Genomic DNA, 26,885 nt, shown 5'->3' with positions numbered 1-26,885 from the left:
TGCTGCTGGCAGATGTGACGACGCCCGTTTTGCGCGTTGCTGGCTATGGGTTTGCCGACAGTCGATGGGAGAGGGTGGAGAGGCGACGATGTTGCTGCGATTACGGCTTTCCTATTCTCTGCGCCTTTCGATCCGGGGAAGGGGGGGGGGGGGGGGGGGGGGGGGGGGGCTCCCGTGCGGCGAGGAAGCAAAGGTGTTGTAACAGTATGAGCGAGTAGGTGAGAGAGGGAGGAGAGTAGTCGTCGGAGTCGTGATGGCAGTAAGCCGCTCGGCGGGGGTAATATGTCGTCGTATATCAATCGTAGGACCTCAGGTGAAGCCTATCGTGGTGAAACCGTCGTCGTGGGTATGGAATGGAGGCGAGGCGCGCAAGGAAGCGGAATTCGTCGGAGCTGATCCAGAATGTCGTCACTTTCTTCGGCACGGGTATCCCGACTTGCAGAAACAAAAGGTGTCGCAATGGCCTGCCATGCAGACGCACAAACAATGAGGCTCAAGGAGCGACGCTGAGAGTCTGCATGGACTGTCGTCACCGGAAAGATGGCGGCAAAGACTGGTTGATTTGTCGATGGAGGCGTAGCAGCAGGCGACACAGCAAGGCACAAGAATAGAAGAGAGGAGGGAAAAAAAGAAGAAGAAGAAGAAGAATGAGGGATTGCGAGGAAATGGCGAGGCGTGTTGGTTTGGTTGTCTGGGGGGCGCAGAGCCGGGTTCGGTTCAAATTAGATAGAGCCGGACTAAGGTAGAGGGCGATAGTAAAGAGGTCGAGGCGACAAAAAGAGCGAGGTGGACAGTTGATTAGGATTGGGCTAGTAGTAATAGATAGATAGGTAGTAGATTGGCCGCGGAAAGGATTCAGTCAGTGGTGGTGCCCTTTTCTACTATCAATTGTCGGACAAGGGTGGCGCAAAGATGGATGGATGCGTCTTGATTAAGAGGGAGCTGACTGCTATCTATCTATCATGCAAGTACTTATTCGTCGAGAATGTCCAGCCCGTCAGCACCAGCGGCTGTGGCAATGGCGGCGCTTGATGCGGGCAGTCAGTAACGCTCAACTCCTGCAGAGCAATTGACCCTTGTGAAGTCAGTGAATTTATAAGACTAAGTCCTGTTGCACAACGAGATGGAAGCAAGCAAGGCTGTTACCTACTGCACGAGGCATCCATCACATCACAGGTCCAGGTCCAGGTCCAGGTCCAGGTTCAGGTCCAGGTCCAGAACCCCGGGATCTGATGCTAATCGCGGATGCGACGCTGGCCTGCGAGCGCTGGAATCAGGTGGGGTGGAGACTGCTGAGGTTGCTGATAAGGGGGAACTGCCAATTGGGCATGACGCTGAGCTGCAGGTTAATACAGTGAGTGAGAGGGCTGTTGTTATTCATTCTTCCTCATGAGATGATCAGGAACCTAAGATTTAATGCTCCCCGTCAGTACATGCCCTTCCAGTCACAGAGCGCCATAACTACCTACCTAGGTATATACATACAACCGCTTGTCGCACAGATTGCATCACCCACCGCAAAGCCACCAACGGTCAGGGTCCTGTCCTGACCAGCATCCATCCATCCATCCCAAGGCCCCCAAAACGCCTCCCAGCGCGTGGGATCGCATCCTGCACGTGGCGCAAGGCTCAACCCCCCCACGATCCTTCCATTTCCATCTCTAGGCATCAATCTTCTACTAATCCTCAGCTTGTAATGCATCAGGCGACCTACATCGAAGATGCATGCAGTAGACCAGACAAGACTTTGAATGACTGGACGACAAATCAACGTCATATACACGCCGCATCATATACCTAGAATATACATATATAGGTATATATATATATATATATATATATCAGGCAACCGTCCCCATCGTTTGATCCCATCTTCATGCCCACAGACCGACCAAAGAATAAATACTGCAACAAACGCCAGTCATGCAAGTGGCATCTCAGCTCAGATCATCATCCACCTCTTCGTTTTCATCCAACTCATTCATTCAGCGTCCGTCGTCGCCGCCGTCGTCGCCTTCTTCTTGGCACTCCCATCCCGGGGCTTTCGCTTCCACCCCGTAGAAAACAGCGGCCCCATGTCAAACCGCGGAAACGGGTGAGCCTCCGTGTTGAGCACAATCTTGTGCAGTGGCAATACGTCGTTGGGCGAGAAGAGCAGGTACATGTACTTCAGCGTCTCGGCCTGAAAGAGCATCATCATCCATGCGTTAGCAATCACCAGAACTTTTGACAAGAATATATTGAGGTAGGGGCAGCAGGAATATTCGACTTACCAGCCAGAAACTCTCCATATTGTCCTTGGGCGTCGGCGGAATCGAATTGGCATCCAGCAGGCTCGTGAAGCCTCCCTGGTCCTCCACCGCGGTGTAGTTGACAAACGACTTGAACATGTCCCACCCCCATTCGCGGTACTTGACGTCCCCCGTGATCCGCCACATGTAAAACAGGCTCTCCACCGTCTCCGGCCGCTGCAGGTTGTGCACGTCGTTGGAGTGCACCACAAAGTCCTTGCGCCACTCGGCGTGCGGATCCTCGTCGAACGCGGCCGGCGCCTGGTGCGGTGCCGATGACTCCGGCGGAGGGTTGGGGATGTTAAAGTACATGATTTCGGGCGCCAGGCCCGTCTTCATGTACTTGTACATGCCCCAGCAGGTGTGCATGAGCTCCCTCGCCAGCTGCATGTCGTCGTCCTTCTTCTTGTTCCAGGTCGACAGCTTCCGCGCCTCCGCCTCGGTGAGCCCACCGGTGGCAGCCAGAGCAATGGTCCCCGGCATGAAGCAGACCAGGTGGTCCATCTTGGGCGACATGGGGTGCTCCAAGCCATCTGGGCGCTCGGCGATGATGGTGAATTCGGAAGGCTCAGTGTACGTGACCAGGTGCTTTCGCACGCCCGCAAGAGCCTCGTCCCACATCTCTTCGTAGATGGGCTCCTGCTTGTTCGTCTGAAGGTACTGCTTGATGAGGTACTCATAATAAGAGTCACCCCTGCTTCCCAAGCGGATGTTCTGGCCGCGGAACTCGCCCGTCGTGGCGTAGATGTAGATGGGAACGAGGCCGTCTTCCGGCTGGTTGTCGTCAACTACTTCCATGACCTTTTCGACCTTGTCCCAAAAGTTCTTCTCGCCCGTTAGCTTGGCCAGGTACTTGAACTCGAGCTGAAGGGTGGTGGCCTCGGCCGTGGACGACGCTCCATTGTCGGAATGCGACGGCAGTCCCTTGTACTCTCCAATGTTGACGCTGGCATAGGGAATGCCGGATTCTGATTCAAATGCAGAGAGCAGCCTGTCAGCCAAGTCCTTGGCCTTTTCGAGATATAGATCCTCGCCGGGTGCCCCCTCGTCGTCCTCGGTCAGGGGTGCAAGCTCCGGAAATTCGGTAGAGAGGTAGTGGGCAGAGAGAAGTCCACCCAGCATGCGAATCGTGGTTTCGAACGTGTTGACGTCTTGGTCTTGGTCCCATGTCAGGGACGTGGAGATCCATTCTCGTGCGTGTTGCAGTCGTGTTGTCTGGTTCATCAGCATCATGGTATCCAACGAGTCGATGATGATCCATCCAAGGCCCTTTGGAGCCATGTTTCTGCCATTCTTCGATATCGGGTGGAACTCGTCCTTGCCTGACACCATACAAAGATATGAAATTAGCCCAGAATATTCATCCCCATAGCGTAGATCAGATGTTGCTGTCTTTGCGACAGCAATCCAAATCATATCACATACCCCAGGCATAGCGTTCGTAGGCGTCCCAGCTCACCTCGAAGGCCTCCACCACGCTCTTCCGCCGCTCGTCCCAGTCGACACCGCCTCTCTCCTGCGACAAGCCCAACCAGGAAAATGCCGACCCGGAAGCCTTCTTCTTCGCCTCCTCGGTCTGGCCCGACGAAAAGAAGCCCGTGACATACAGCACAAACATGACGGCCGCCGCAATCATGCCCAGCACCTTCCTGCGCCGCCACCAGGGACGCAGCCGCATCGACGGCGCATAGGCGTACGGCTTGTCCTTGTACATGGGCAGGCTGTCCGATGACGACGCGAAGAGGCCCGTCTTACCGCCGCCGCCGCCGCCGCCGCCGCTCCTCCGCGACAGAGCCGCCCAGGCGCGGTCCTCGAGCGCCCGGCTCGGGTCCCCAAAGTCGGGCACGTGTTTCGGCAGGGAAAAGGACATTTCTAGAGCATTTGCGCCCGCCTGCGTCGCCGCCTCCTTGATGTCGCGCGCCGCTCGGAGCGCTGTGGCCTTGAATGCGTTTTTGCTGTGGATGCCGAATGGGTCGCGGATCATTGAGTCGGGGACTGGGGCATGTTCGGGGAGGGCTTGAGGGAGCGGGCGAGTCGGTTATGCTGTAATGCGTGATTCGAAGCAACAGCCAACGCCCGTGCAGAGCAGAGAAACGAGAGACGAGGAGCTGAGGGCTCTCCAACAATACTGCTGCTTTAGCACAGCAGTGAGAGAGTTCCAGTGAACAAGACAAGCAAGCAATGGCCCCGTTCAGCGCACACGAGCCCGTCCAGGGGTCCTGGTTTATAAGGACGTGGGCGTGGAATGGAACTGGGGAAGCTCCCAAAAGGACATGTCACCTCCAATCGATAAGGTTGCACCGCTACTGTACTAGTAACAGGTTGACAAGCGCTCCAGCTGTCCAAAATGTGGGCTGGCGCTGTTATTAGGTAGGGGAAGTTGCCGCACTTAGCAAATTCCAGGCTCGAGGCTTGACAGACTTCAAAGTTTCCAATAGCACGCCTCCTTGTCTCTGACTCTAAAATCACTTTGTTCATATAATCTTTCCCGTTATTCACCCTTCTACACTCAAATTTAGCATATATCTACTAACTTCAGATGCACGCCAAGGTACCTTAAGTTATACAGAAACTATCCGTATAACCCGCATATCGGCAACGCCCCTCATCAGTCTCCAAAGTCCTTTAAAAAAAAAAAGAGAAACTCGAACCTTTGATACGGGACAGCAACCTCCACAAGAGACAGACTTGGAGCGACACAGATTTCTTGATCCACAGCCTCCAGTATCATGGACATTAAAGACTTTCCCTTCCTCAGCCCAGAAGAATTTTCTGAAATATGTCATCACTTCGACAGCCAGTACTGCAGAGCAACTCTCGGCCCCATGAGGAAGAAGTGGAAGCTCAGAGTCTGCACTTCGCTGGATCTCACATACTCAACCTCGAGCGGATACACGACATACATCCAGATCATCCGTCCGTTGGAGGAGACGGTGGACCCCGACGACATATCACTCGACCTGGGCGGCTTTTCCATCTCAGATAATGCTGGCAACCCGTTTCTCCAGGGCGATGATGACATGGCTGATGCCGAAGAGGCTGATGCGGTATGCTACCTCGTTGACTATCCTACAGCTGCCCCTTGAGCGTGCTTCTCACGCGTTCCTAGAAACACATACAGCAAAAAGAGACGCCGGGGTTCGGCTATGTAGCGTACGAGGTCCATCTACACCCCACCTACAGAGTGCCGTGCCTCTGGTTCAGCCTCCACGATCTCCCCTCCGAGGAGCCTGCTTTCAACATCGACACCGTCTTCCGTCGCCTGGTTCCTGACAGCTATAAAGATGGGCTCCGTCGTGGAGTGGGAGGCATCGGAGGGATCTCGGCAGACGTGAGTTTCCATTGCTATTTGCACAAGTCAATTCTGGTATCCCAAAGTCCAGTGTCGGTTCGGCCGCACTAACAGCTTGCCTGTAGCATCACCCCATCACCGGGGTCCCCTCATTCTTCCTTCACCCGTGTCTGATAGGAGACGCCATCTCCAGCTTTAACTGCTCGCGGGAGAATTATCTCATGGTCTGGTTCGGCCTCGTAGGAGGCTGCGTCGGCCTCTGGGTTCCCAAGGAAATGGCCACCGAATGACGACGCGGTATCGATGTGTAATAAATCCCCGTCCTTCATCGGGATAGCCTTGGCTTGAAGAAGCGTAATCATTCATCATCGCTGTCTTCCTCCATGGCAACATCCTCGTCGCTCTCTTCCTCCTCCTCCTCGCGAGTCCGCTTCTGACCGCGGTTCTCGTCCGCTTCAGGGTTCTTTGCAGCTTGGTTGGCAGCCGGCGCCGCAGGCTTTTCGGGAGCCGATCCGGGCGGCGGTGCGTTGAAGATGCTCTGCTGCAGCTCGGTCTGCTCCACAGTCGCGGCACCAGCTGTTGTTGACGGGATCTTGAATGTGCCATCGAGCTTCGCCACGAAATGCGACTTGGACTTGGCGTATTGGATTTTCTAAGGGCGTGTCATGTCAATCCCCATGCCAACAACAGGGCCATTCAGAACCGGAGGAACCTACCATTGGGCGGCCCAAAAAGGTCTGCCCGTCCATTGTTCGCATTGCCTGAGTCGCGGCCTGGATATCGCGAAACACAATGTGTGCCTGGCCGCGCATTTCCATCGTCTTGAGGGCGACGATGTCGAGAACCGGGCCGAAGGTCGAGAAGAGCATGTAGAGCGCCGTCCGCAGGTCTTGCTTCTGTATCTTGGCTGAGGGAAGGTTTGTGATGTAGATACTAGACGAGTGTTAGATGAGCAGCAACGAAAATCCTAGACAATAGACGGCAACTCACGTCTGATTAGGAGGGATTGGCTGCACTTTGGCGGGCAGAGAGGCGTTTGGCGCGAGACCGCGAGGAGCAGCAGCCGACGCCATTGTGTGTTGCTTGGACGGATGTGAGCGCTCTGGAGACAAAGCTGTTCGAATTCTCTTCCTTCAAGAGCAGAAACAGAGCAAATACTGCGTGGTTCGTCGTCGCTTCGTAGGCAGAGCGTGAATTCGACTTGGCTGTTTGTTGTATGGTGATGAAATGGTTCAATGTGGATTTTTTTGGTTCCAGGCCGACTCTGGGCTTGCGAGCAACGCCAGAGGTGGCCCAAGCTTGCAGGTGCTCGCTGTAGCCGGTACCTGTACTTTGGTACCTCGCCTCTGGCTGCCATCCGCTTATGGCCAGGGGCTTGGGGTACGTACCCGGAGCAGCAACGTCACCCCCGCCATCTCGTAGCCAAGGTGCGACGGCTTCAACCTCTCAACTCCAGCACACAAATCATCTTTGCTCCCTCCAGTCAACTCGAGCTTCTACCTCTTCACCCACGATAGTAGAGAGCTACTCCTATCGTCCGTCGTCCACCATGGCTGCTCCCGAAGTCCACCACCTGTTCCACAACCCCATTGCCGACCACTCCTTCTCGGCCGACCACGCAACCCTCGCTGTGGCTCGCGACTCGACCGTCGAGCTCTACGGCAAGGCTGGAAACGCCTTCAAGCTCAAGGACGTGCTCAAGGGCCATGACAAGACGGTCACCAGCGTCGACATTGCCCCGAACAGCGGCCGCATCGTGTCTTGCTCTCAGGGTGCGTTGCGTCTCTTCGGCCGTGTTTCCTTTATACGACCTCCTTTCGCCTCCTGAATGCTGACGCTTCACCAGACCGAAATGCGCTCGTCTGGGAGCCCTCTCCTACCGGATACAAGCCCACGCTGGTGCTTCTACGAATCAGCCGCGCCGCCACGTTCGTCCGATGGTCGCCTTCCGAGACCAAGTTCGCCGTCGGCTCCGGCGACCGCGTCATTGCCGTCTGCTACTTCGAGGAGGAAAACGACTGGTGGGTCTCGAAGCACCTGAAGAAGCCGATCCGCAGCACCATCACCAGCGTTGCGTGGCACCCCAACTCTGTGCTCCTCGCGGCGGGCTCCACGGATGCCCACGCCCGGGTGTTCTCGGCCTTTGTCAAGGGTGTCGACGAGCGCCCTGAGCCTGGTGTCTGGGGCGAGCGATTGCCCTTCAACACTGTCTGCGGAGAATACATGAACAACTCTGCTGGCTGGGTTCACTCTGTGTCGTTTTCCCCCAGCGGAAATGCCCTCGCATTTGCTGCTCACGACAGCAGCATCACGGTCGTCTACCCTAGCGGTCCGGAGCAGCCTCCCAGGGCTGTGCTGAGCGTCCCGACCCAGCTTCTGCCCTTCAAGAGCTTGATCTGGAAGGCTGAAGACGAGATCATTGCCGCCGGCTACGATTGCGAGGCTTTCCGTTTCCAGGGAAGCGAAGGGGGCTGGCAGCTCGTGGGGACTGTCGAGTCCAAGGGTAGCGCCGGTCACGGCGAGCAGCGCGAGGAGTCTGCCTTGAACATGTTCAGGCAGATGGACCTCAAGGGAAAGGTCAAGGACGACACACAGCTCAAGACGATCCACCAGAACACGATTGCCACCATCAGGCCCTACGAGGAGTCTGGTGGCAGAGTCACCAAGTTCAGCTGTAAGTACACAGTCTGTCTTAGGTCCTCCCCTTATGTGCAACAATTGCTAACGACCACTTCAGCCAGCGGTGTTGATGGACGAGTGGTGATTTGGACTGCTTAGAGTCAGCGGTTGTAGAAGTGGGAGGATTTACATAGTGCGTCGTCCTCGCATGGGAGCTAGCTGGTCATGGCGATATTGCCAGCATTCTACAGGTCAACATCTGGAGCCGACGCAAGTGTATTTGACTCTTTTGGATTGTATAAGCGTGTAAACTTATGTATAGGTACATGTAAACTTTTACAGCATTTTCTGCAACAGCCGTCTACCTTAAGGCAGGGCAATGGCCTCCATCTCAACGTCGACGTTCTTAGGGAGCGTCTTGACGGCCACACAGCTTCGGGCGGGCTTGTGGGAGAAGAACTTTTCGTACTCTCCGTTCATTTCCTACACACGATGCATTGTGAGACTCTACTACTTCTTCTTCTTCCCACCTCGATGGCATGGCATTCAAGGGGCCGCCGACTTACAGCAAAGTGGGCCATGTCGGAGATGAAAATGGTCGTCTTGACGACCTTGGAGAGGGAAGAGCCGGCCTGCTTGAGGACAGCGTCGAGGTTCTCGCAGCACAAGCGAGTCTTTTCGGCAATGGTGCCCTCAATCAGGGTGCCATCGGCGGTGAGGGGGATTTGGCCCGAGCAGTAGATGGCCGTGGGGGTCTTGATGGCTTGGGACTAGTAGGTAGGTAGGATGGAGATGTTAGATGAGAATCATTTCATCTTGCATCTGTAGCTGGTGTGATGGGTGACTGTGAGGCAACTTACATAGGGGCCCAGGGCTGCATGTCGGCCATTGTTAGTCCTGATATGGCTCATGGAGTGGTTGTTGACATGAGGATAGAAGAATTGGACTCACGGAAGGGGGCATCCTTGGTGTAGACGATGGTCTGGTCGGCCATGTTTGACTTTGATCTGGCAAAAGCTGTGACGGGTGTAAACTTGGGTCTGACAGCAGTAGTGGCAGTAGCAGCAATAGCAGCAAGGCGTCTGGTGAGAGGCCGGGCCAGGCTGCGAGTGATTGACAACGACATGGATGTATGAACCTACTTTGGAGGTCGTCGTAAGTGGAATTGGAGGATTCGGGGAACTCGAGAGGGAGGAGAAGAGGTTGGGAGAATGTTGGTGTTGGTGTTGGTGTTTGCGTGCGGTTTATTATCGTAGTGGTAGAGCTTGTCCTGGTGAGCTACTAGGTATGGCTTTAGATGGGGACACTGCTCCGAGGGCCGGAACGGAAAGCTTCACCCCGCCTTGGGTTTGGTGAGAGGCGGGCGGGTTTCCACGGCCCAGAGAGAGCGGCGCTTACTTAAGAGGGAACTCGGGTTGGGTGAGAGGCTACCTTAACGGTTCCAAGAAGGTACTACATGTATTGTTGCTGCAGGGCGTACAGAACTGTTGGCCCTTGGAATTTCTATAGCCTGTCTGAGGGACGGGGGATGATGTGACAATTCCTCTGACTGATCCACGAATGGACATGAGAGTTGGGGAGAATGTATGTCTTCTTTACATATGCTTACCTACGGTTTGTATACCTACCTAATAAGAGTCCAATGGAGATTCGGCCAAGCATAGGAGGATGACAAGATGGCTCTTGTTTCACTTACAGTATAGGCCCCTCCCCCTGTAAATGCAATCCCAAGGTGGCTTCTTGTTGCGACGAATGAGCCTCACTCGGATAATCTGAGCTTGGCTGGCTAAAGTCACCAATTCTTCAATCCAGAGAGCCAACAATTGATGTCTCTTCACGCGTCATATACTGTACATGCACTTCATGCCGGTGCCAAAAACGGAGTAGAGCCTGGGTACCTACCCATAAGGTAGTAGGGGTTCGAGACAAGCCGGCATGTGAGGGCCATTATGTAAAGCTTCAGGTTCATGTTCCTAACAGCTTAATCCTCCACCAAAAGATGCTGCTTGAGTATTTCCAAGCCAGTAATCAAGTCGCAAACAATACATTTTGAATCAATTTCACATAAGAAGACAGTCGAAGCAATGAATGATTGTCCATGACTCGGCAATATTGAAGCAACTGCCGGGTCCAGAGGCGAGGCCACAGTTACGTATTGTCTGTGGCGTGGCTGGACCCCTGCCGCATTTTTAGTGGCTCCAGAAACACCTAAAGACACGTTCGCCTCAGCGCTGGCCTCCAACCTTGGACTTCACGGAGAGAGGCTCAACCATCGCCAATTCGCCATCGCGGGCCTCTTTTTTTTCCTTTTTCCTTTTCTGCTCTTCCATTACATTCTCTTCTCTCCTTTATTCTTCTTCTCTTTCTTCGATCCTCGCTCCAAACCACCGCATAGGCAGCTTTCCCCTTTTCCTGTAAGTCCTTGTCCTGCCGAATCTCGACCTTGCGGACAAGTTGCACAGGTCTCAGCCTTCAACGACTCCAGAATCCAGCCTCGCCTTGATTGCAAACCACACAACCTCTCACATCGCTAACTGCTTTCTCTTCTGTGAAGCATTTTAGAGCCATGGCTCGAAGTCCAACGCCGCAGGGCAGCCTGCGACAGCGGAACGTTGCGTCCAAGCAGGCGCCTGTCGAGTCGGCATTCGTTCCCGAGGTCGAGCTCGACAAGCTCTCCAAGGCCGCTCTGTCGTCGCGCCGAAACATCCAGAGAGGCGAGCTCGAGCACAAGCTTGCCCTGACGCTGGTGACGATCCTCGGCTTTGTCACGCGATTCTGGGGCATCAGCCACCCCGACGAGGTCGTCTTTGACGAGGTGCATTTTGGAAAGGTAATACGACTTCTGCTGATGCTAATCCTGCTGCAACCTTCAATGGCACGAAGCTGACTCCTCAACCCTGCAATAGTTCGCCTCCTACTACCTCCAGCGAACCTACTTCTTCGACGTCCACCCCCCTTTCGCCAAGCTGCTCTTCGCCTTCGTTGGCTGGCTGGTTGGCTACGACGGTCACTTCCACTTCGACAACATTGGCGACTCCTACGTGGCCAACAAGGTGCCCTATGTCGCCTTCCGAGCCTTGCCCGCCTTCCTCGGCGCATTGACTGTGTCGGTCACATACCTCATCATGTGGGAGTCTGGCTATAGTGTGCCGGCTTGCCTTGTCGCGACCGGCCTGATCCTCCTGGACAATGCGCACATTGGCCAGACCCGCCTCATTCTGCTCGACGCCACCCTGGTGCTCGCCATGGCCTGCAGTCTCTTGTTCTACATCAAGTTCTACAAGCTGCGGCACGAGCCCTTTAGCCGCAAGTGGTGGAAGTGGCTCATCCTGACCGGCTTTGCGCTGTCGTGCGACATCTCGACCAAGTATGTCGGTCTCTTTGCCTTTGTCACCATTGGCTCCGCCGTCATCATTGATCTGTGGGATCTTTTGGATATCAAGCGCCGCTATGGAGCCATCAGCATGCCAGAGTTTGGAAAGCACTTTGCAGCCCGCGCCTTTGGCCTCATCATCTTGCCCTTCCTCTTCTACCTCTTCTGGTTCCAGGTGCACTTTTCCGTCCTGACCCGATCCGGTCCCGGCGACGACTTCATGACTCCCGAGTTCCAGGAGACGTTGAGCGACAACGTCATGCTGGCAAGCGCCGTCGACATCCAGTACTACGATACCATCACCATCAGGCACAAGGAGACCAAGGCGTATCTTCACAGCCACACCGACACCTACCCTCTGCGATATGACGACGGCCGCATCTCCAGCCAAGGCCAACAGGTCACCGGCTACCCCCACAACGACACCAACAACTACTGGCAGATCCTCCCTGCCGACAATGACCAGAAGCTCGGCCGTAACGTTAAGAATCAAGACTTGGTGCGACTTCGACACATTGTCACGGACAAGATCCTGCTCTCCCATGATGTCGCCTCGCCCTACTACCCTACCAACCAGGAGTTCACCTGTGTGACCCCCGAGGAAGCATTCGGCGAGCGCCAAAACGACACTCTGTTCGAGATCCGGATTGAGGGAGGCAAGACCGGCCAGGACTTCAAGACCGTTGCCAGCCACTTCAAGCTCATTCACTTCCCCAGCAAGGTGGCCATGTGGACTCATACCACGCCCCTTCCCGAGTGGGCCTACAGGCAGCAGGAAATCAACGGCAACAAGCAAATCACTCCCAGCTCCAACGTCTGGATTGCCGAAGACATTCCTTCGCTCCCGGAAGACGACGCTCGCCGCCACAAGGAGCAGCGCAAGGTCAAGTCGCTGCCGTTCCTCCGCAAGTGGTTTGAGCTGCAGAGGTCCATGTTCTACCACAACAACAAGCTGACCAGCAGCCACCCCTACTCCAGCCAGCCCTACCACTGGCCATTCCTCCTCCGCGGAGTGAGCTTCTGGACGCAGAATGACACACGCCAGCAAATCTACTTTGTGGGCAACCCCATCGGCTGGTGGCTTGCCAGCAGTCTGCTGGCTGTGTTTGCCGGCATCATTGGAGCTGATCAGGTCTCGCTGCGCCGAGGCATCGATGCTCTGGATCACCGTAAGTACTAAGCCTCTTGTAGTCTCCTTTCTCTTCACTGTTTCCCAAAATCCTAACGTGACTCAAGGCACCCGCTCCCGACTGTACAACTCTACCGGCTTCTTCTTCCTTGCCTGGGCCACCCACTACTTCCCCTTTTTCCTCATGGGTCGTCAGCTGTTCTTGCATCACTACTTGCCTGCCCATTTGGCGTCCTGCCTGGTCACGGGCTCCCTCGTCGAGTTCATCTTTAACACGGACCCGGCAGACGAGGAGCCTTCGCGATCCAAAAACCCCAAGGCTACTGGTCCTCGGAGACACATCACGGCTCGCGAGCGGTTTGCTGGCAAGAGCATGGCCGGTGCCTGGATCGCTTGCTTTGTGATTCTCGCTGCCGCCGCGGCTAGCTGGTACTTCTTCTTGCCGTTGACGTATGGCTACCCCGGACTGTCTGTTGAGGAGGTTCTCAGGAGAAAGTGGCTTGGATATGATCTTCACTTTGCCAAGTAGACGATGATGATGACAGCCAGAAGGGGGCGGTCATGATGCTGAAGAAGAGGCCGATTGGGGGGGCGGGAGATGATGGTTTGTGCCAGCTAATGAATGGCCCACGATATGTGTTGCCGACTGCTATTGTGAGCGACATACCTCATCAAGGGGCTTGTTAAGTTGATGGCATCTGCTTGAATGTGTACAATAAAAGGGGAGGTCAGTGGGAGCATATGGAGTTGGTAAACCATTGAAAAATATGGCGCGTGTCTGGCGCTTCAAAGGCAGAATAATCAAAGGTGTTTGTTTTCACTAAAATTGAAGATTTCCATTTCACATAGAGCTCGATGTAGGAAAAGTCAACCTCGACGTGGGTGTTCTTGTTTGTTTGTATGTTTTCCCCTTTTGTTACGTAAGCTCGTATTGAAGCTATTGGCGTTTGACCAGAGCTCAGCAAGCATCATCAACTTGCGCTCCTCATTGCCAAGGGGAGCTTGTCGAGCTACACACATTACGAGCTCAGACACAGCAATTGCCGCGTCGCGCCCAGAGACTGGCACGATGGGCTGGCACACGGATCGTTACTCTATGACATTAGCGAGCATCTACTTGTTCTAGTAGCCGTGCATTTACTCGTCATTCACTCGTTTCACAAGCAAGCAAACGATGCTGCTATCCGCAGCGAACCGGCTGTACCTCCGTCGAATCATTCGCTGGCGAACGACGAGAGTCGTACTCTTTCTTTTCTTCTTGATCAACCTTCTCGATGTCCTTCGGATTCACCACAAGATCGTCGAGGGAGACCGGCAGCACCTGCTGCGCCGAGGCAGCGGGGCGGCGCGACCGCGCGAGAGGATATACATTGCGAGCATGCACTGGAACAACGCGCAGGTGCTCAAGGACTACTGGAACGACGCGGTGATTCAGCTGACGGAGACGTTTGGCCCGGACAATGTCTTTGTGAGCATATACGAGAGCGGGAGCTGGGACGACAGCAAGGAGGCGCTGCGGGAGCTGGACGCCGAGCTCGACAAGAGGAACGTGCCGAGGCGGGTCGAGGTGTCGGATACGACGCACGAGGACGAGATCAACAAGGCGGCCGAGGAGCGAGGGGAGGGCTGGATCGATACGGCGAGGGGCAGGAGGGAACTGAGAAGGATTCCCTACCTGGCGAGGCTGAGGAACAGGACGATACAGGATCTGGTTGAGCTGAGCAAGAAGGGCGTCACGTTTGACAAGGTCTTGTTTCTGAACGATGTGGTGTTTACGGTACGGACAACAAAGCTCTTATAATCAACTGGGGAGGGCTTTTGGTGGATGGACGGATGATGGGCTAACGTGGCTTGAAATTATTGTGGACAGATCGACGACGTGTTGACGTTGCTGGACACCAACGGCGGGAACTATGCCGCGGCGTGCTCTCTAGACTTTTCGAAGCCGCCACTGTACTACGACACCTTTGCGCTGCGCGACAGCGAGGGGAATGCGCACGCGATGCAGACGTGGCCGTACTTTGGGGCGAGGGACTCGAGGAATGCGCTGGTGAACCATGTGGACGCGGTCCCCGTCACCAGCTGCTGGAACGGCATAGGTTGGTCATCAAGAGGAGTTTTTTTTCCATATCGGAGATGCGCGTTGAGGGTGAATGAAGCTGATACTTGGGGGGGTTTTGCCCCCGTCTGCTAGTTGCGATGCCGGCCGACCCCTTTGTGTCGTCGACAAAGCTGCGTTTCCGCGCCGTGCCGGATTCTCTCGCCGCGCACCACCTCGAAGGCTCGGAATGCTGCCTCATCCACGCGGACAACCCGCTGTCCAAGACCAAGGGCGTGTATCTCAACCCGAGGGTGAGGGTGGGCTACAACTACCCAGCCTACGCTGCGACGCATCCGCCGGGCAGGTCGTGGGTGTCTGCGTGGGACATCTTTACGGGGCTGTGGGAGAATCGGATCAGGAGATGGACGGCGTGGACGCTTGATCGGTGGGTGGTGAGGTCGAGGGTGCGGCGGTGGGAGAAGGAGAAGGATGGGAATCGCGAGCCGGGGGAGTTTTGCCTGATCAATGAGATGCAGGTCTTGGTTGAGAATGGGTGGGCTCATGTGTGATGATGCATACATATTACTCTGCTTAGAAGTCGTTGATTTGAGTGCCTCTTGATCTAGCGTAACACAAGCACATGATAAGAGAGCCCATGCGTCTCCCGTTCCAGTCGTTTTACTACAAGATATTACCCCCATAAGCCCATCCGCTCTATGAACATCTCCCTTCCTTGCCAACTCTACCTACTTTGTCACCTCCACAACATCGTGAGGTAAAACAGCGTTGCTCAGCAAACTCCTTGGCCGCTCCCTTCTCATCTCTCTGACAGCCTGCCTGTGCCACTGCTCATCCTGCACAGGCCTCTCCCCCTTCTCCTCCACCCTCAACATCCTCTCACGCACACTCGGCAGAATACACTTCCCCGTTCTCTTACACAACGCAGAAAGCCTCCTCGCATCCTCCGTCCTCGCAAGGCCCACAACCCAGTCCGCGCTCTCATCCTCCCAGGCAATCTCCTTCAACGCCCTCAACAACCGCGCGTTACACTCCAGCGCATCCCGTCCCGACACATAGATCTGGTGACCATGATGAGTCTGCGGCTTGAAAACTACATTGGAGAACGGCTGGATGTTGAAGCACAGATGGCTCACGACGGAGGGGTTCCTGCCGATGAAGCCTTCGACCTGGGACAATGGTGCGGAGAGAGGCATGCTGAGAGTTGCGCGGATGAATTGCAGGCGGATGGTGCCGCGGGTGGACGTGGGCGGGAAGGGGGGGCCTGATGCGAGATATATGTCTGGGGGCAGGATGGCGCCGAAGCGGGATGTTGATATGGCGAGGAATTCGTGGAAGGGGTCGTCGGGGAGGAGGCCTTGGTAGAAGGCGCGGAGGCGGAGGAAGAATTGGGTGCGTTTTCGGGAGATTTCGTGGGGGGTTTGGTGAGGTGGCTGGAGGAGGGAGGTGGTTGTGGTTAGGGGGGTGTATGTGTCGTATGGCTGGGCTGCTGTTGATGGGGAGGGGGGAGGAGTTGGGGTTGAGGGGGAGGATGAGGAGGAAGATGTGGAGAGAGATTGGAGTTGGGAGGTGAGGGCTTGTTGGGAGAGGGCGTTGGTGAAGTAATCATGTACGGGGTTTGTCTCTAGGGGCTCGTCGTCGTCGTCGGTAATCCAGCCGGAAGATGAGGAGGAGGAGGAGGAGGAGGAGGTGTCACTGGGGATGGAGGAGATGGAGGCCGTTTCTAGGGATAGGGCTGATTCTGGATTGGACTCTACTTCGACCCAGGATGAGAGTGAAGATGAAGTGGACGGAGAGGAGGCATGGGTATCATCTGGGTATGTGGACTGTGGGCGTTTGGGCTTGTTGCTGGGCATTGTGATGGAGAGGCTCCCGACAAAGGTTCGGAGGCGGCGAGCCAGGGGTTGGCAGGTGAATGACCGTCGACGGCGGCTGGATGAGGGCATTTAGGGGGACAAAAGTGTAGGATTGGGAGATTAAGGCTTTCTTTGGAGGAGTTGGGATACTTTGGTTGGTGGTGGATGATGGGATGGGATGGCTTCTACGAGATGGCGGTGGTGTTATACCTACGATGTTGAGAATAGAAGACGAGGTGTTCGACTTGGGTGGCTTTGCATCACTAGAAGAAACACTAGATGAACATGGTGAATGTGAAGTTGAACATGAAGTTGCATGGATATGTGAAGTGTTAAAGATGGGCACCATCGCCTGGGTGCATATACGTGGATTGAACACGTTAGTTGGAGTTTTGTGATTTGAGCATCGGCTCAGGGGGAGTTTTCTGTTAAGCACCCGGTGATTGGACTCTTTGAACATTGCGTAACTGACACGGTTGATTTCGAATGAATGAATTGCATCTCAATTCGAATCCTTGCTAGAAAATATTAGAACAGAGGGGAGATGGATGACTTGTTCTACAACTGATGCATCGCGACGCTCAAGGGTGGGCAAGCACGTATAGCCATACGTTGTAGGTTAGCCAAATGATCCGCAGTCAATGGACATGACGATACTTCAGCTTCACCTCCAAACCCCAAAACCACCGCCATTCACAGCATCCAACTACCAGAAAACACTGTTTCCGCTTGTCAAAAGTTCCGGGAACCAGATCTCAAGCCATGGAAAGTGCATTTCAAAGCTGCCTAGAAGTCAATAATTTCGGTGCCTTGCGGCATCCAGGGGGGGGGGGCGTGTGAATCCCCAAGTCGTCCCATGTGTCTGCTTCTCATTCAGTGTTCCAGGGCTATGTTTGACTGCTTTTTACCAAGAATTCGTCTGCCTGAAGGGGAAATGGAGTCGTTGCAAAGGGGAAGCGATAACTATGATGATTACGATCTATGGGACGCGCAAGCGGTTGCGCGCCAGATCTTGCTCCGATTGATCCTGGCGCCCCTTTTTTTCGGCTAAAGTGAAGTTGAGCAGATGGCACAGACTATTCTCATAGCTTGATAGGTAGGTAGCAGGATGAAAGAAGAATCCATCAAGATCAAGGAAGAACGGGGGCGGGAAGGATTACATCACCAGACGACGCAAGCCCCAAGAAATGTCCAGGATGAGATTGAACGTGGCCACAACAAGAGTGAACAAGATCTCGTACTTTTGCAGCAGAGCCTCAAAATCTCACGGACAATGAGCCGCGCCCCGTCTACATACATACCTAGGTACTGTAAGAGGACCTGGTTCAAGGCAGCCGCATTTCGACCCCGAGTCTTCTCTCTCCCCGCTTTCTGACGGGGGAAGAAAAAAAGGACCCTTTTTCTCTGCACTCTCCTTTCTTGTGGTAAAAAAGAAAAAAGAAAAAGGAATCCTGGAATCCATTTGCTGGGCTTTGTGACATGTGCCAAGGGTTCTTTCGAATCGGAACGGGTATGTGATCCCGGTTAGTATTACGAAGAGAAGACGGGGTTTACTTACGAGGGGGACGAGAATCTGGATGCCTTGGCAGGCTGCGCAATATGAGGCCTTGTGATTGGCTGTGCAGGGGGGGAGGAGGATCGATTTGGATCATGTGTTGCCTTGAACGGTGGGAGTCCCTACATGTATGCAGCAGTAATACCTGTAGTAACTACCTACACAAGGTATGGAGGTGTTGAGAGAGTGTGTACGAGTACAGTAGAGTCGGGGAACGGGGGAATTATGGATGCATGGCCTGTTGTTTGCGTCTTTGGTTGGGCTTGTATGCAGATGTGCCGACATGGCAAAGGTCCATACCTATCTACGTACTATGACAGCAGACTGGGGATTCGGCATCGAGCATGCCGTGACGGGACGATGGGCAGTGCCCAAAGAAGAGAGAGTTCTGATACGAGTAGCACTACGATGCTACATACAAGGACGGACCGTTCTACTGTACTATCTTGACTACGGATCACGGATTTACGCCACTGAGACCAATCGATCTGCATTTGGCCGGCGGCAGGGAATGAGTCAATAGTCGAGCAAAGCCGGCAGAGCTGCATCTCGTCGCTGTTGTCGTCCAGCCCTATGTGTGGATCGAGAGGGAGGGAGGGAGAGAGAGGGTCTCTTAGCAAAGTGGCATTGGCCGGATCTGACATGCATCGAGACAGCACAGCACATTGTCACTCACTGTCTTGGGAGGATGAGTGGATGGATGGATGGAGGACAGTGGGGGGTGGGGGATGAGAGAGGCTTGGAGGTGCGAGATGGTCTCACAGGCAGAAGAGTCCTTGCATCGCCATTGAGGTCCTAGTACTACTGGGGAGGAGCACAGTGGCTTGCAGTGATACTATGCAACTCGTCTAGACAGAGCCGCATCGACGCCAGCTCAAGAGCGTGAATGAATGAATGGATGGATCAGTGAGTGGGAATGAATGAGACCTACCTGCATGTACGGTCCGTACTCCGTAGGGACTATGCATGCATTCCTGCCCAGCAGCACAGTAAGACAAGTGGCAGCAAGAGGAGATGCTCGTGCTCCGTCTTCTGTAGGTAGGTAATAGTGTCCAGAACTGCTTACTGTCTGCCACGGAGTCCTACATACTACTACATACAGAGTCGCAGATGAAGCAAGCCTCGACGCCATCGAACCCGGATGGCCTTGATGGCGAGGACAACCAACGAATCAGGGCGCCGAAACCCCAGACAGACCTGCAGACGAGACAGAAGACCCCGGCACTCGTACGCTGCGAATCAGACGAGCAGCAAGTAGTTGTATGTATCTATGTACTGTACTCCCATACAGAGAAACGAGGAGAGATGCTAACCCGTGACTGGGCGTCAACAAAGGAGGCCACGGAAAACTATTACTAGCCGCAGCTTTGAGTTGGGTGGTTGGTGGATCGAGGAGGTGAACTGACGATGGGCTCGACTGGACAGATGGGCGAAGCTTTGCTTGCAGGTTTCTGTTCTGTTCAGGTTGCTCTCTGGCCACTTTCGGGCATTGCCTAAAGCGGCGTAGCGGAGACGAGAATCGAGCCAGGCTTGGAATCGTGCATCAATGCTCGCAAGTCGATAATTTCGTTACATTGCTGCTGCTGCTGTCCTTTGTTGTATTACTTGATGTATTTTCGTATCAATAAGGTACTCGTACGGAATTGGGAGCGCAGTTCCTAGCATGGGGCGCAATTTATTATTACATGCAAGTCAAGCAGCGACCCCGTGCTTCCATGCGTGTGCGAATACCTTATGTAGTACAGCATGTACTTCCTGCGTCCTGCTAATGCGACGCACTGCTGTGCTGTCGCTCTCGTGCCGCCAACAACAAGTGAGGAAGAGGGAGAAACAGAGGGGAAAAAAAGAGGGCAAAAAGCTTCTCGTGCGGGTGTTGCCCTCTCGGCTGCCCTCCTTCGTCTGTCTCGCATCGATTAGATGCAACCCGTAATCATCAATATCATCACTCGCATCCATCGATCCGGCGGTGGCTCAGTCGCAGCATTGTGGCAGGGGGGGGGGGGGGGGAAGCAAGCAGGAGCGCAGCCAAGCAGCGAAAAAAGCAGGGCATTGTTGGCCTCTTTTTGCGGGTCGGAGCAGCCAACGAGATGGAGAGGAGATCCATGCGCCTGCGCGAGGCTCCACGATGGGCTCCTGGGGCTTTCTTTGGGCTTTCTTTGGCACTGTCCCGGCACGTCACCAACCAGTCACACGAGTGGGCATTTTTTTTGGGGATTTGCGAGTGAAGACTGGTGTTTGCGGTTCGCTCTTCAAGAGAATCGTCGATAGTAACATCATGCTTTCTCAGTTGGTACCTGGTAATAGGTAGGTAGGATATGATCGGGGTTAACATGGACGAGAACAGTGAGTAATTAAGGTACATACTGGCATTGATAGTTGAGCGGCTTTGTTGCTCACCTTTGTCAGCGCAAATTAACCTGATTTCAACGTCCAGTCCGTGTAACGCAAAGTACCGTCTGCAGACACCATGCATTTGCGGTGACTTCATCGTACAAGTACTCCGTACTCGTACATCCATACAAACGGCGGAGTTGGCAAAAGCCGGGGCAGAGGTCGCACCTGCTTGCACTGCTGATTTCCGACCCGGAATACACGGAAACAGTGCAGACACGTTGTCGCTGGCGATAGCAGCGAGACCTGCGCCGCTATCACGCGGATCGGGGGTGCTCTGCCGGCTCCCTGGCTTGGGGGCGTCGCCAGCGCGTGTGCCGGCCCCCAACCGGCCGCCCGCAGCGACTCATGCCCGCCATGCAAGCCGCGCTCGCAGGCGCTGTCCGCCACCTGGAGCACCTCCTCCAGCGCTTTGCAACGGTGCGCGCTGGCTCGGTCGCTGGTGCTGCGACGGCGCGGTGCTAGAGCGCTGTAGCTGGTGCCCTCCTGGCCGGCTGTTAGTGCTGCAGGTACTCTTGCGGCTCTCCCTACCGTCTGCGACCTCCCCCCAGCAGGGATACGCCTCCTCCGCAGCGCTTACGCCTCAGCCCACCCCCGCGCTATGCCGAAATGGGCCGCCGGGTTAGGCAGCAGCCTGCGATGGGCTGAGCGACCTGGTTTCTAATCAATCACGCTTCGCTTCCACTCCTCGACATTTCGTCTTCCTCCTCCTCGACAACTCGATCCGTTGCCCTCTTCCTCGTCCAGCGGCCTCTCGAAGTGGTACGAGAGTACAGATACCGCAGCATCGTCGCGTTTGTCGTTTGTCCTCTTCGTTTTCCCCTGCTCCTCCACCACCGCACAGACAGGTACTACTCCGTACTCCGTACATAGTTTCCTGTGCTGCACACGCCCCCCGGCTCTCCGCTTCTCTTTTCCACTCCCTCGAGTGTCTCAGTTGCTCGTCTGGCTCTCGTCTGCCCACCCCCCGTCGGTGCCGAGTCCTTGCGTTCATATATCCAATTTACGCCCCGTCTTCTGTCAAGGCAGTTTTTTCCCACATCTCTCCGCCTCCTTGCCATCTCCTCCTCCTCGTCAGATTCCATCTCGAGACGATCCTCCTCCGGCACCAGCGTCGTTCGTGTAGCGTCTGCTTGCTCTGCCACTGTCGTCTTCGTCCATCGCGATACACAATTGGTGGTCGCTTCTGTTCGAGATCGATTGTCTGGACCCTGTCAGCTTTGCATTGAGAGCCGCCACTGGTTTGACCGCCCGTCCCCGTTGAGTCAGCTAATTGGTATGGGTTGCGCTTCTCTTTATTCATATATCTGTCCTGTCCTCTTCCCTGCTGGCCTCAGCGCCTCGGTTTCTGCCGTTTCCTCTTCGGTGTTTGCATAGCCTTCGTCTATCTCGGGCTTGTGACTCACACCTGTCGACCCCCCCCCCCCCCCCCCCTTCAAAGAGCCTCATTGCAACATCTCTTCTATCGACAAGGGAAGCTAACCGCTTGCCGCTGCACTGTTAGGACTCGTGTGGCCATATCTCATACATCTTCCCCACCCACGGAAGGAAAAGAACACAGATCTCGGCCGCCATGTCCTTTTCGAACCCCCGCAGAAGGACACCGGTGACTCGTCCCGGAACCGACTGCGAACATGGCCTGTCTCTTAAGACTACCATGACCCTCCGCAAGGGTGCCACCTTTCACTCTCCTACATCTCCCAGCGCTTCATCTGCTGCCGGCGACTTCGTCCCTCCTACTCTCACGAGGTCTCAATCGGCTTTTGATGATGTCGTCGACGCAAGCCGTCGTCGTATTGCCATGACTCTGAACGATATCGACGAGGCCCTCTCCAAAGCCTCGCTCTCCGACAAGAGCCCTCGGCCGAAGCCCCTTCGCGACACCAGCCTGCCCGTCCCTCGCGGCTTCCTCGAACCTCCCGTCGTCGACCCCGCCATGAACAAACAAGAGCCTGAGCGAAGGGTCCTGCGCCCTCGCTCTGTTCGACGCACCAGAAACCACGCCTCCGACAGCGGCATTGGCAGCTCAGTCGTCTCGACAAACGACAAGGCTGGCGCCGCCGACTCTACAAAGAAGCCCCAGGCCTCCGCCCTGACAAGGTCGGCCGCCTCGAGCACCACCGCGATGCTTCCCAGCCTCAGCCACCGCGCTGTCAACCGCATCCGCGAACACACTCTCCGCCCTCTGCTGGAGAAGCCCACGTTGAAGGAATTCGAGCCCATCGTCCTAGACGTGCCCCGGCGCATCCGATCCAAGGAAATCATTTGCTTGCGAGATCTCGAGAAGACCCTGATCTTCATGGCACCGGTAAGTCGACTTCTGACTGATGACGGTGTTTGGGGTGATGCTTATCGGATGTTACGTCAAAAGGAAAAGGCCAAGTCCGCCGCCTTATACCTTGATTTCTGCCTCACGTCCGTCCGATGCATTCAAGCGACAGTCGAATATCTCACCGACCGCGAACAAGTTCGCCCCGGCGACCGGCCTTACACTAACGGATACTTTATCGACCTGAAGGAGCAAATCTACCAGTACGGCAAGCAACTGGCCGCCATCAAGGAAAAGGGAAGCCTTGCCGACGACATGGACATTGACCCGTACGTACTACCATGCCTGATACCTCTCGTAGACGTCGAGACCACCCCTACTAACGCCCCGTCAAGATCTGACGAGGTTCGCCTCTATGGCGGCGTCGCTGAGAACGGCCGCCCTGCTGAGCTCATCCGCGTCAAGAAGGACGGCACTGCCTACTCAATGGCCACCGGAAAGATTGTCGACATGACCGAATCCCCTACGCCGCTCAAGCGCTCCCTCAGCGAGCAGCGTGAGGACGAGGAGGAGATTATGCGGTCCATGGCCCGCCGGAAGAAGAACGCCACCCCCGAGGAGCTGGCGCCCAAGAAGTGCCGCGAGCCCGGCTGCACCAAGGAGTTCAAGCGCCCTTGCGACCTCACCAAGCACGAGAAGACTCACTCTCGTCCCTGGAAGTGCCCCATCCCCACTTGCAAGTACCACGAGTACGGCTGGCCCACCGAGAAGGAAATGGACCGCCACATCAACGACAAGCACTCGGACGCCCCGGCCATGTACGAATGCCTCTTCAAGCCCTGCCCGTACAAGTCGAAGCGTGAGTCGAACTGCAAGCAGCACATGGAAAAGGCCCACGGCTGGACCTATGTCCGCACCAAGACCAACGGCAAGAAGGCACCGAGCCAGAATGGCTCCACTGCCCAGCAGACCCCCCCTCTCGCCAACGTGTCTACGCCTTCCTCCACGCCCAGCTACAGCGTTCCCACGCCTCCCCAAGACCAGGTCATGTCCACCGACTTCCCCATGTATCCGGCTGATGACGATTGGCTCGCTACCTACGGCGCGCAGCCCAACACCATCGACGCCATGGACCTGGGTCTCGAGAACCTTTCCCCTGCCTCTGCAGCTTCCTCGTACGAGCAGTACCCTCCCTACCAGAACGGTTCCACCTTCATCATCAACGATGAGGACATCTACGCCGCCCATGTTCAGATTCCTGCCCAGCTGCCCACTCCTGAGCAGGTGTACACCAAGATGATGCCCCAGCAAATGCCGGTCTACCACGTCCAGCAGGAGCCATGCACCACCGTTCCCATCCTGGGCGAGCCTCAATTCTCCCCCAATGCTCAGCAGAATGCAGTTCTGTACACTCCGACCTCGCTGCGCGAGGTTGATGAAGGCTTTGACGAGTCGTACGCCGCAGACGGCGCCGACTTTCAGCTGTTCCCGGCGACGGTCGACAAGACGGATGTGTTCCAGTCATTGTTTACCGATATGCCAAGTGCCAACCTCGGCTTCTCCCAGACCACACAGCCCGACATCTTCAACCAAATAGATTGGAGCAACCTCGACTACCAGGGGTTTCAAGAGTAAAAAGATTGCGACACATACAATGACTACTGCACAAGATGCTGCAAACGCTTATCCACTCGCCGCTTACACCACTTGTTCTTTTTAACGATTTCATGAAGAGGTTTCCGTTGGTTCATTGAAAAAGGATTGCCTTTGTGTATTAAAGAGTTTTGTTTTCCTCATTTTCACCTCATTTTCTTCTCTTCTCATCTGCACGAGAACGGATGCTTCATTTGCATCGAAACAAGCGGATTAGTTGGCCGTATGGGCCCTGGAGGAGGAACAGCAGCAGGCTTGAGTTGAGGCCATGGGCCAGCAGCCGTCTTTCAAGATACTGACAGCTTGCTGGTGGGGGTAAAGGTTTACTTTTATTACACTCTTGAAGAATGATAGAAGATTTATCCCACTTTCTGGTGTACCTTGTGACATGCTGTGAAAGTAAGGTAGGTAGTACCTTGGTACCTAGTAAGTAAGGTAAGGTAAGGTAAGGTAGGTAGGTAGTAAGTAATTAGGTCGGTCTAATGCAAACCTGAAGGTAAAAAGAAAACCCCTTCGTTTGCCACGCCTACACGCAAAAAGAATGAATGTGTGCCACACTTCAAAAAGGTGAAGACGATGTTCTCCGATACTGGGAATCGAACCCAGGGCTGCTCGGATCTTCAACTGAAGGTTGAGAGCGAGCGATGTTAGCCACTACACCATATCGGATGTTGAGATTAAGCAGATGGGGATGTGCTTGACTCGTTGGAGGGTGGCGACGTGAAGTGGTTGATAACCTGTCGTGGGCGAGGCTTTATTGCGCTAGTACCTAGCTACTGTAGGTGACTAAAGTAAGAATGCTTTCAACTTGGCAATAGCAGAATATATGGCTAATTTGATTCCTTTCAAGAAACAACATGTATTTATATAGGCTGGCCAAACTAAAAATCGGGTTGCCTGAGTGCTAGAGGGGGAAAAAAGAGAAGAATCTTTCATACTGGGCTGTCAAGGGAAAGAGGATCTTAATGGTGATCATGGTGGTGGTGGTCGTGAGGTTTGGAGGGGAAGAAATTGGCAAAAAATGAATGTTTGACTCCGATACTGGGAATCGAACCCAGGGCTGCTCGGTGAGAGCGAGCGATGTTAGCCACTACACCATATCGGATTGTCTTATTGTTGACTAGACTACCTCTATTTCCATATACGCAGCCTTGCATAAGTGACTGCAACTACAGATGGATGGATGGGATAGGAAAGTTTCCTGGCAAGAGGGTAACGACAAAATAGCCGAAAATGTAAACTTCCTCTTTGCTGCGTACCTCTGTGTAATTGATCAACCTACTCCTCCTGGACTGGGTCATGACTCTGTTGAGGGTGGGAGGGAAATCCATGATTGGAACGGAGCACGAGAGGTACTGGGGTTAGCCCACGATATGTCCGACGATATTGAGTTGGGCGATTTTGTATTTTTCTTCTTCTTCTTCTTTTCTTCTTTCCGAGATTTGTTCTTTCACTAGGTGACAGGATATAGAGCCCCTTTTCCCCCCTTCCATCGGGGTTTTCAGAAGCTGAGTGATGCCCGGCTCAGTTGAGGGCAGTCAGATACGTCCACTGCTCAAAAGGAGTGCTGAGAATCAGGAGGCCGCCGCCGGGACAAGCCTCAGGTCCGACCAGAGCGTTGGCATCGACCTATTTCATGTTTAGTAAAGAGCCCCTTTTGGTCGGCTTTTTGAAGGAGAGGGGGAACTGGACTCACGTTGCATTGGGCCTCGGTAAGGATTTCGTGAAGAGACTTTTGTTTGTTGGTGTCCCAAAGTCAGCATTGGCCCCCTTGCGCAAAACACATTGTATGGAAATAAATCATGTTAAGCTGGATTTATTTCGAGGAAACTCACCACCTGCAGACCGTAGAGCTTGCCGTCGGAGCCCTCGATGCCGTCCTCGAGGGGCGTCACAAAGGTCTGTAGGCCGTCGATGGGGTAGGTGAACTGCTTGCAGAGGTCGGCGGCCAAGGCGAGCTTGGTCTGGGGGTCGAGGGCGAGGATGTCCTGGGGCACGGTGGCGGGCTCGCCGGGGACGGGGAAGCAGATTCGCTGGTTGGCGGTTGCGGTGAGGGCGAGGGCGAGGGTGGTGAGGGTTGTGGTGGTGAAGTGCATGGTGGGCGGTTGTTGTTGTTGTTGTGTTGTGTGGTTTGGGTGAGGTTATTTGGTGAGGAGATGGGAGTAATGGGTGGTGAGTGATGAGTGAGGATGGCAGGATGATGTATGTTTATATATGTGAGTATCCCTTTATGGGTCTATATGATATGGCTTATACGTTTGGATGTATGGTATAGAGCGAATGATGTGGACGAAGTCACATCGTGAGATGCCCCGGATACTGAGTTACACCGACTGCTGGCGGACAAATCTTGGATGTTGTTGCCGGAGTATATTCTCTTGAAGAGGAAGGTTACAGT

General features: G+C 54.7%; 10 protein-coding genes across 10 annotated transcripts; 5 read left to right on the top strand and 5 right to left on the bottom strand.

The window, feature by feature from the left end:
• Positions 1 to 1,981: 1,981 nt before the first annotated feature.
• Positions 1,982 to 4,275, bottom strand: TRIREDRAFT_2662 (glycoside hydrolase family 47; the record flags this gene model as incomplete). The annotated part of the gene is made up of 4 exons (XM_006962433.1): positions 1,982 to 2,182; positions 2,274 to 3,613; positions 3,717 to 4,012; positions 4,082 to 4,275. The coding sequence occupies 4 exons, from the start codon at positions 4,273 to 4,275 to the stop codon at positions 1,982 to 1,984; spliced, it is 2,031 nt and encodes a 676-aa protein (XP_006962495.1).
• Positions 4,276 to 5,020: 745 nt separating this feature from the next.
• TRIREDRAFT_56568 (uncharacterized protein) lies at positions 5,021 to 5,873 on the top strand (the record flags this gene model as incomplete). Its single annotated transcript, XM_006962904.1, has 3 exons — positions 5,021 to 5,338; positions 5,401 to 5,592; positions 5,709 to 5,873. 3 exons carry the CDS (start codon positions 5,021 to 5,023, stop codon positions 5,871 to 5,873), a joined length of 675 nt encoding a protein of 224 aa, XP_006962966.1.
• Positions 5,874 to 6,018: 145 nt separating this feature from the next.
• On the bottom strand, positions 6,019 to 6,769 carry TRIREDRAFT_75428 (uncharacterized protein; the record flags this gene model as incomplete). Its single annotated transcript, XM_006962677.1, has 3 exons — positions 6,574 to 6,769; positions 6,300 to 6,516; positions 6,019 to 6,235 (listed from the first exon to the last, which is right to left on the bottom strand). Coding segments are annotated over exons 1-3 (516 nt in total), but the record flags the coding sequence as incomplete, so codon positions are not given.
• A 363-nt stretch (positions 6,770 to 7,132) lies between these two features.
• TRIREDRAFT_2660 (uncharacterized protein) lies at positions 7,133 to 8,361 on the top strand (the record flags this gene model as incomplete). The annotated part of the gene is made up of 3 exons (XM_006962432.1): positions 7,133 to 7,355; positions 7,430 to 8,257; positions 8,321 to 8,361. The coding sequence occupies 3 exons, from the start codon at positions 7,133 to 7,135 to the stop codon at positions 8,359 to 8,361; spliced, it is 1,092 nt and encodes a 363-aa protein (XP_006962494.1).
• Positions 8,362 to 8,478: 117 nt separating this feature from the next.
• On the bottom strand, positions 8,479 to 9,196 carry TRIREDRAFT_75424 (mitochondrial matrix factor; the record flags this gene model as incomplete). The annotated part of the gene is made up of 4 exons (XM_006962676.1): positions 8,479 to 8,685; positions 8,769 to 8,972; positions 9,063 to 9,076; positions 9,154 to 9,196. The coding sequence occupies 4 exons, from the start codon at positions 9,194 to 9,196 to the stop codon at positions 8,569 to 8,571; spliced, it is 378 nt and encodes a 125-aa protein (XP_006962738.1). The 3' UTR covers positions 8,479 to 8,568.
• A 793-nt stretch (positions 9,197 to 9,989) lies between these two features.
• On the top strand, positions 9,990 to 13,349 carry pmt1 (glycosyltransferase). Its single transcript, XM_006962903.1, has 4 exons — positions 9,990 to 10,616; positions 10,757 to 11,032; positions 11,109 to 12,744; positions 12,812 to 13,349. Exons 2-4 carry the CDS (start codon positions 10,769 to 10,771, stop codon positions 13,231 to 13,233), a joined length of 2,322 nt encoding a protein of 773 aa, XP_006962965.1. The 5' UTR covers positions 9,990 to 10,616; positions 10,757 to 10,768; the 3' UTR covers positions 13,234 to 13,349.
• A 529-nt stretch (positions 13,350 to 13,878) lies between these two features.
• TRIREDRAFT_56876 (glycosyltransferase family 69) lies at positions 13,879 to 15,314 on the top strand (the record flags this gene model as incomplete). The annotated part of the gene is made up of 3 exons (XM_006962902.1): positions 13,879 to 14,481; positions 14,575 to 14,803; positions 14,899 to 15,314. The coding sequence occupies 3 exons, from the start codon at positions 13,879 to 13,881 to the stop codon at positions 15,312 to 15,314; spliced, it is 1,248 nt and encodes a 415-aa protein (XP_006962964.1).
• A 368-nt stretch (positions 15,315 to 15,682) lies between these two features.
• TRIREDRAFT_104425 (uncharacterized protein) lies at positions 15,683 to 16,619 on the bottom strand (the record flags this gene model as incomplete). The annotated part of the gene is made up of 1 exon (XM_006962675.1): positions 15,683 to 16,619. A coding segment is annotated over one exon (937 nt), but the record flags the coding sequence as incomplete, so codon positions are not given.
• A 4,819-nt stretch (positions 16,620 to 21,438) lies between these two features.
• Positions 21,439 to 25,094, top strand: ace1 (transcription factor). The gene is made up of 4 exons (XM_006962901.1): positions 21,439 to 21,841; positions 22,070 to 22,873; positions 22,937 to 23,163; positions 23,230 to 25,094. The coding sequence occupies exons 2-4, from the start codon at positions 22,139 to 22,141 to the stop codon at positions 24,467 to 24,469; spliced, it is 2,202 nt and encodes a 733-aa protein (XP_006962963.1). The 5' UTR covers positions 21,439 to 21,841; positions 22,070 to 22,138; the 3' UTR covers positions 24,470 to 25,094.
• A 917-nt stretch (positions 25,095 to 26,011) lies between these two features.
• TRIREDRAFT_104423 (uncharacterized protein) lies at positions 26,012 to 26,583 on the bottom strand (the record flags this gene model as incomplete). The annotated part of the gene is made up of 3 exons (XM_006962674.1): positions 26,012 to 26,116; positions 26,184 to 26,219; positions 26,323 to 26,583. The coding sequence occupies 3 exons, from the start codon at positions 26,581 to 26,583 to the stop codon at positions 26,012 to 26,014; spliced, it is 402 nt and encodes a 133-aa protein (XP_006962736.1).
• Positions 26,584 to 26,885: the final 302 nt, after the last annotated feature.

The sequence above is a fragment of the Trichoderma reesei genome, assembly GCF_000167675.1.
Source record: "Trichoderma reesei QM6a unplaced genomic scaffold TRIREscaffold_3, whole genome shotgun sequence".
Classification (NCBI taxonomy): Eukaryota; Fungi; Ascomycota; class Sordariomycetes; order Hypocreales; family Hypocreaceae; genus Trichoderma; species Trichoderma reesei.
Note: the sequence above shows the minus strand (reverse complement) of the source record. Positions and strands in the feature narration are given on the sequence as shown.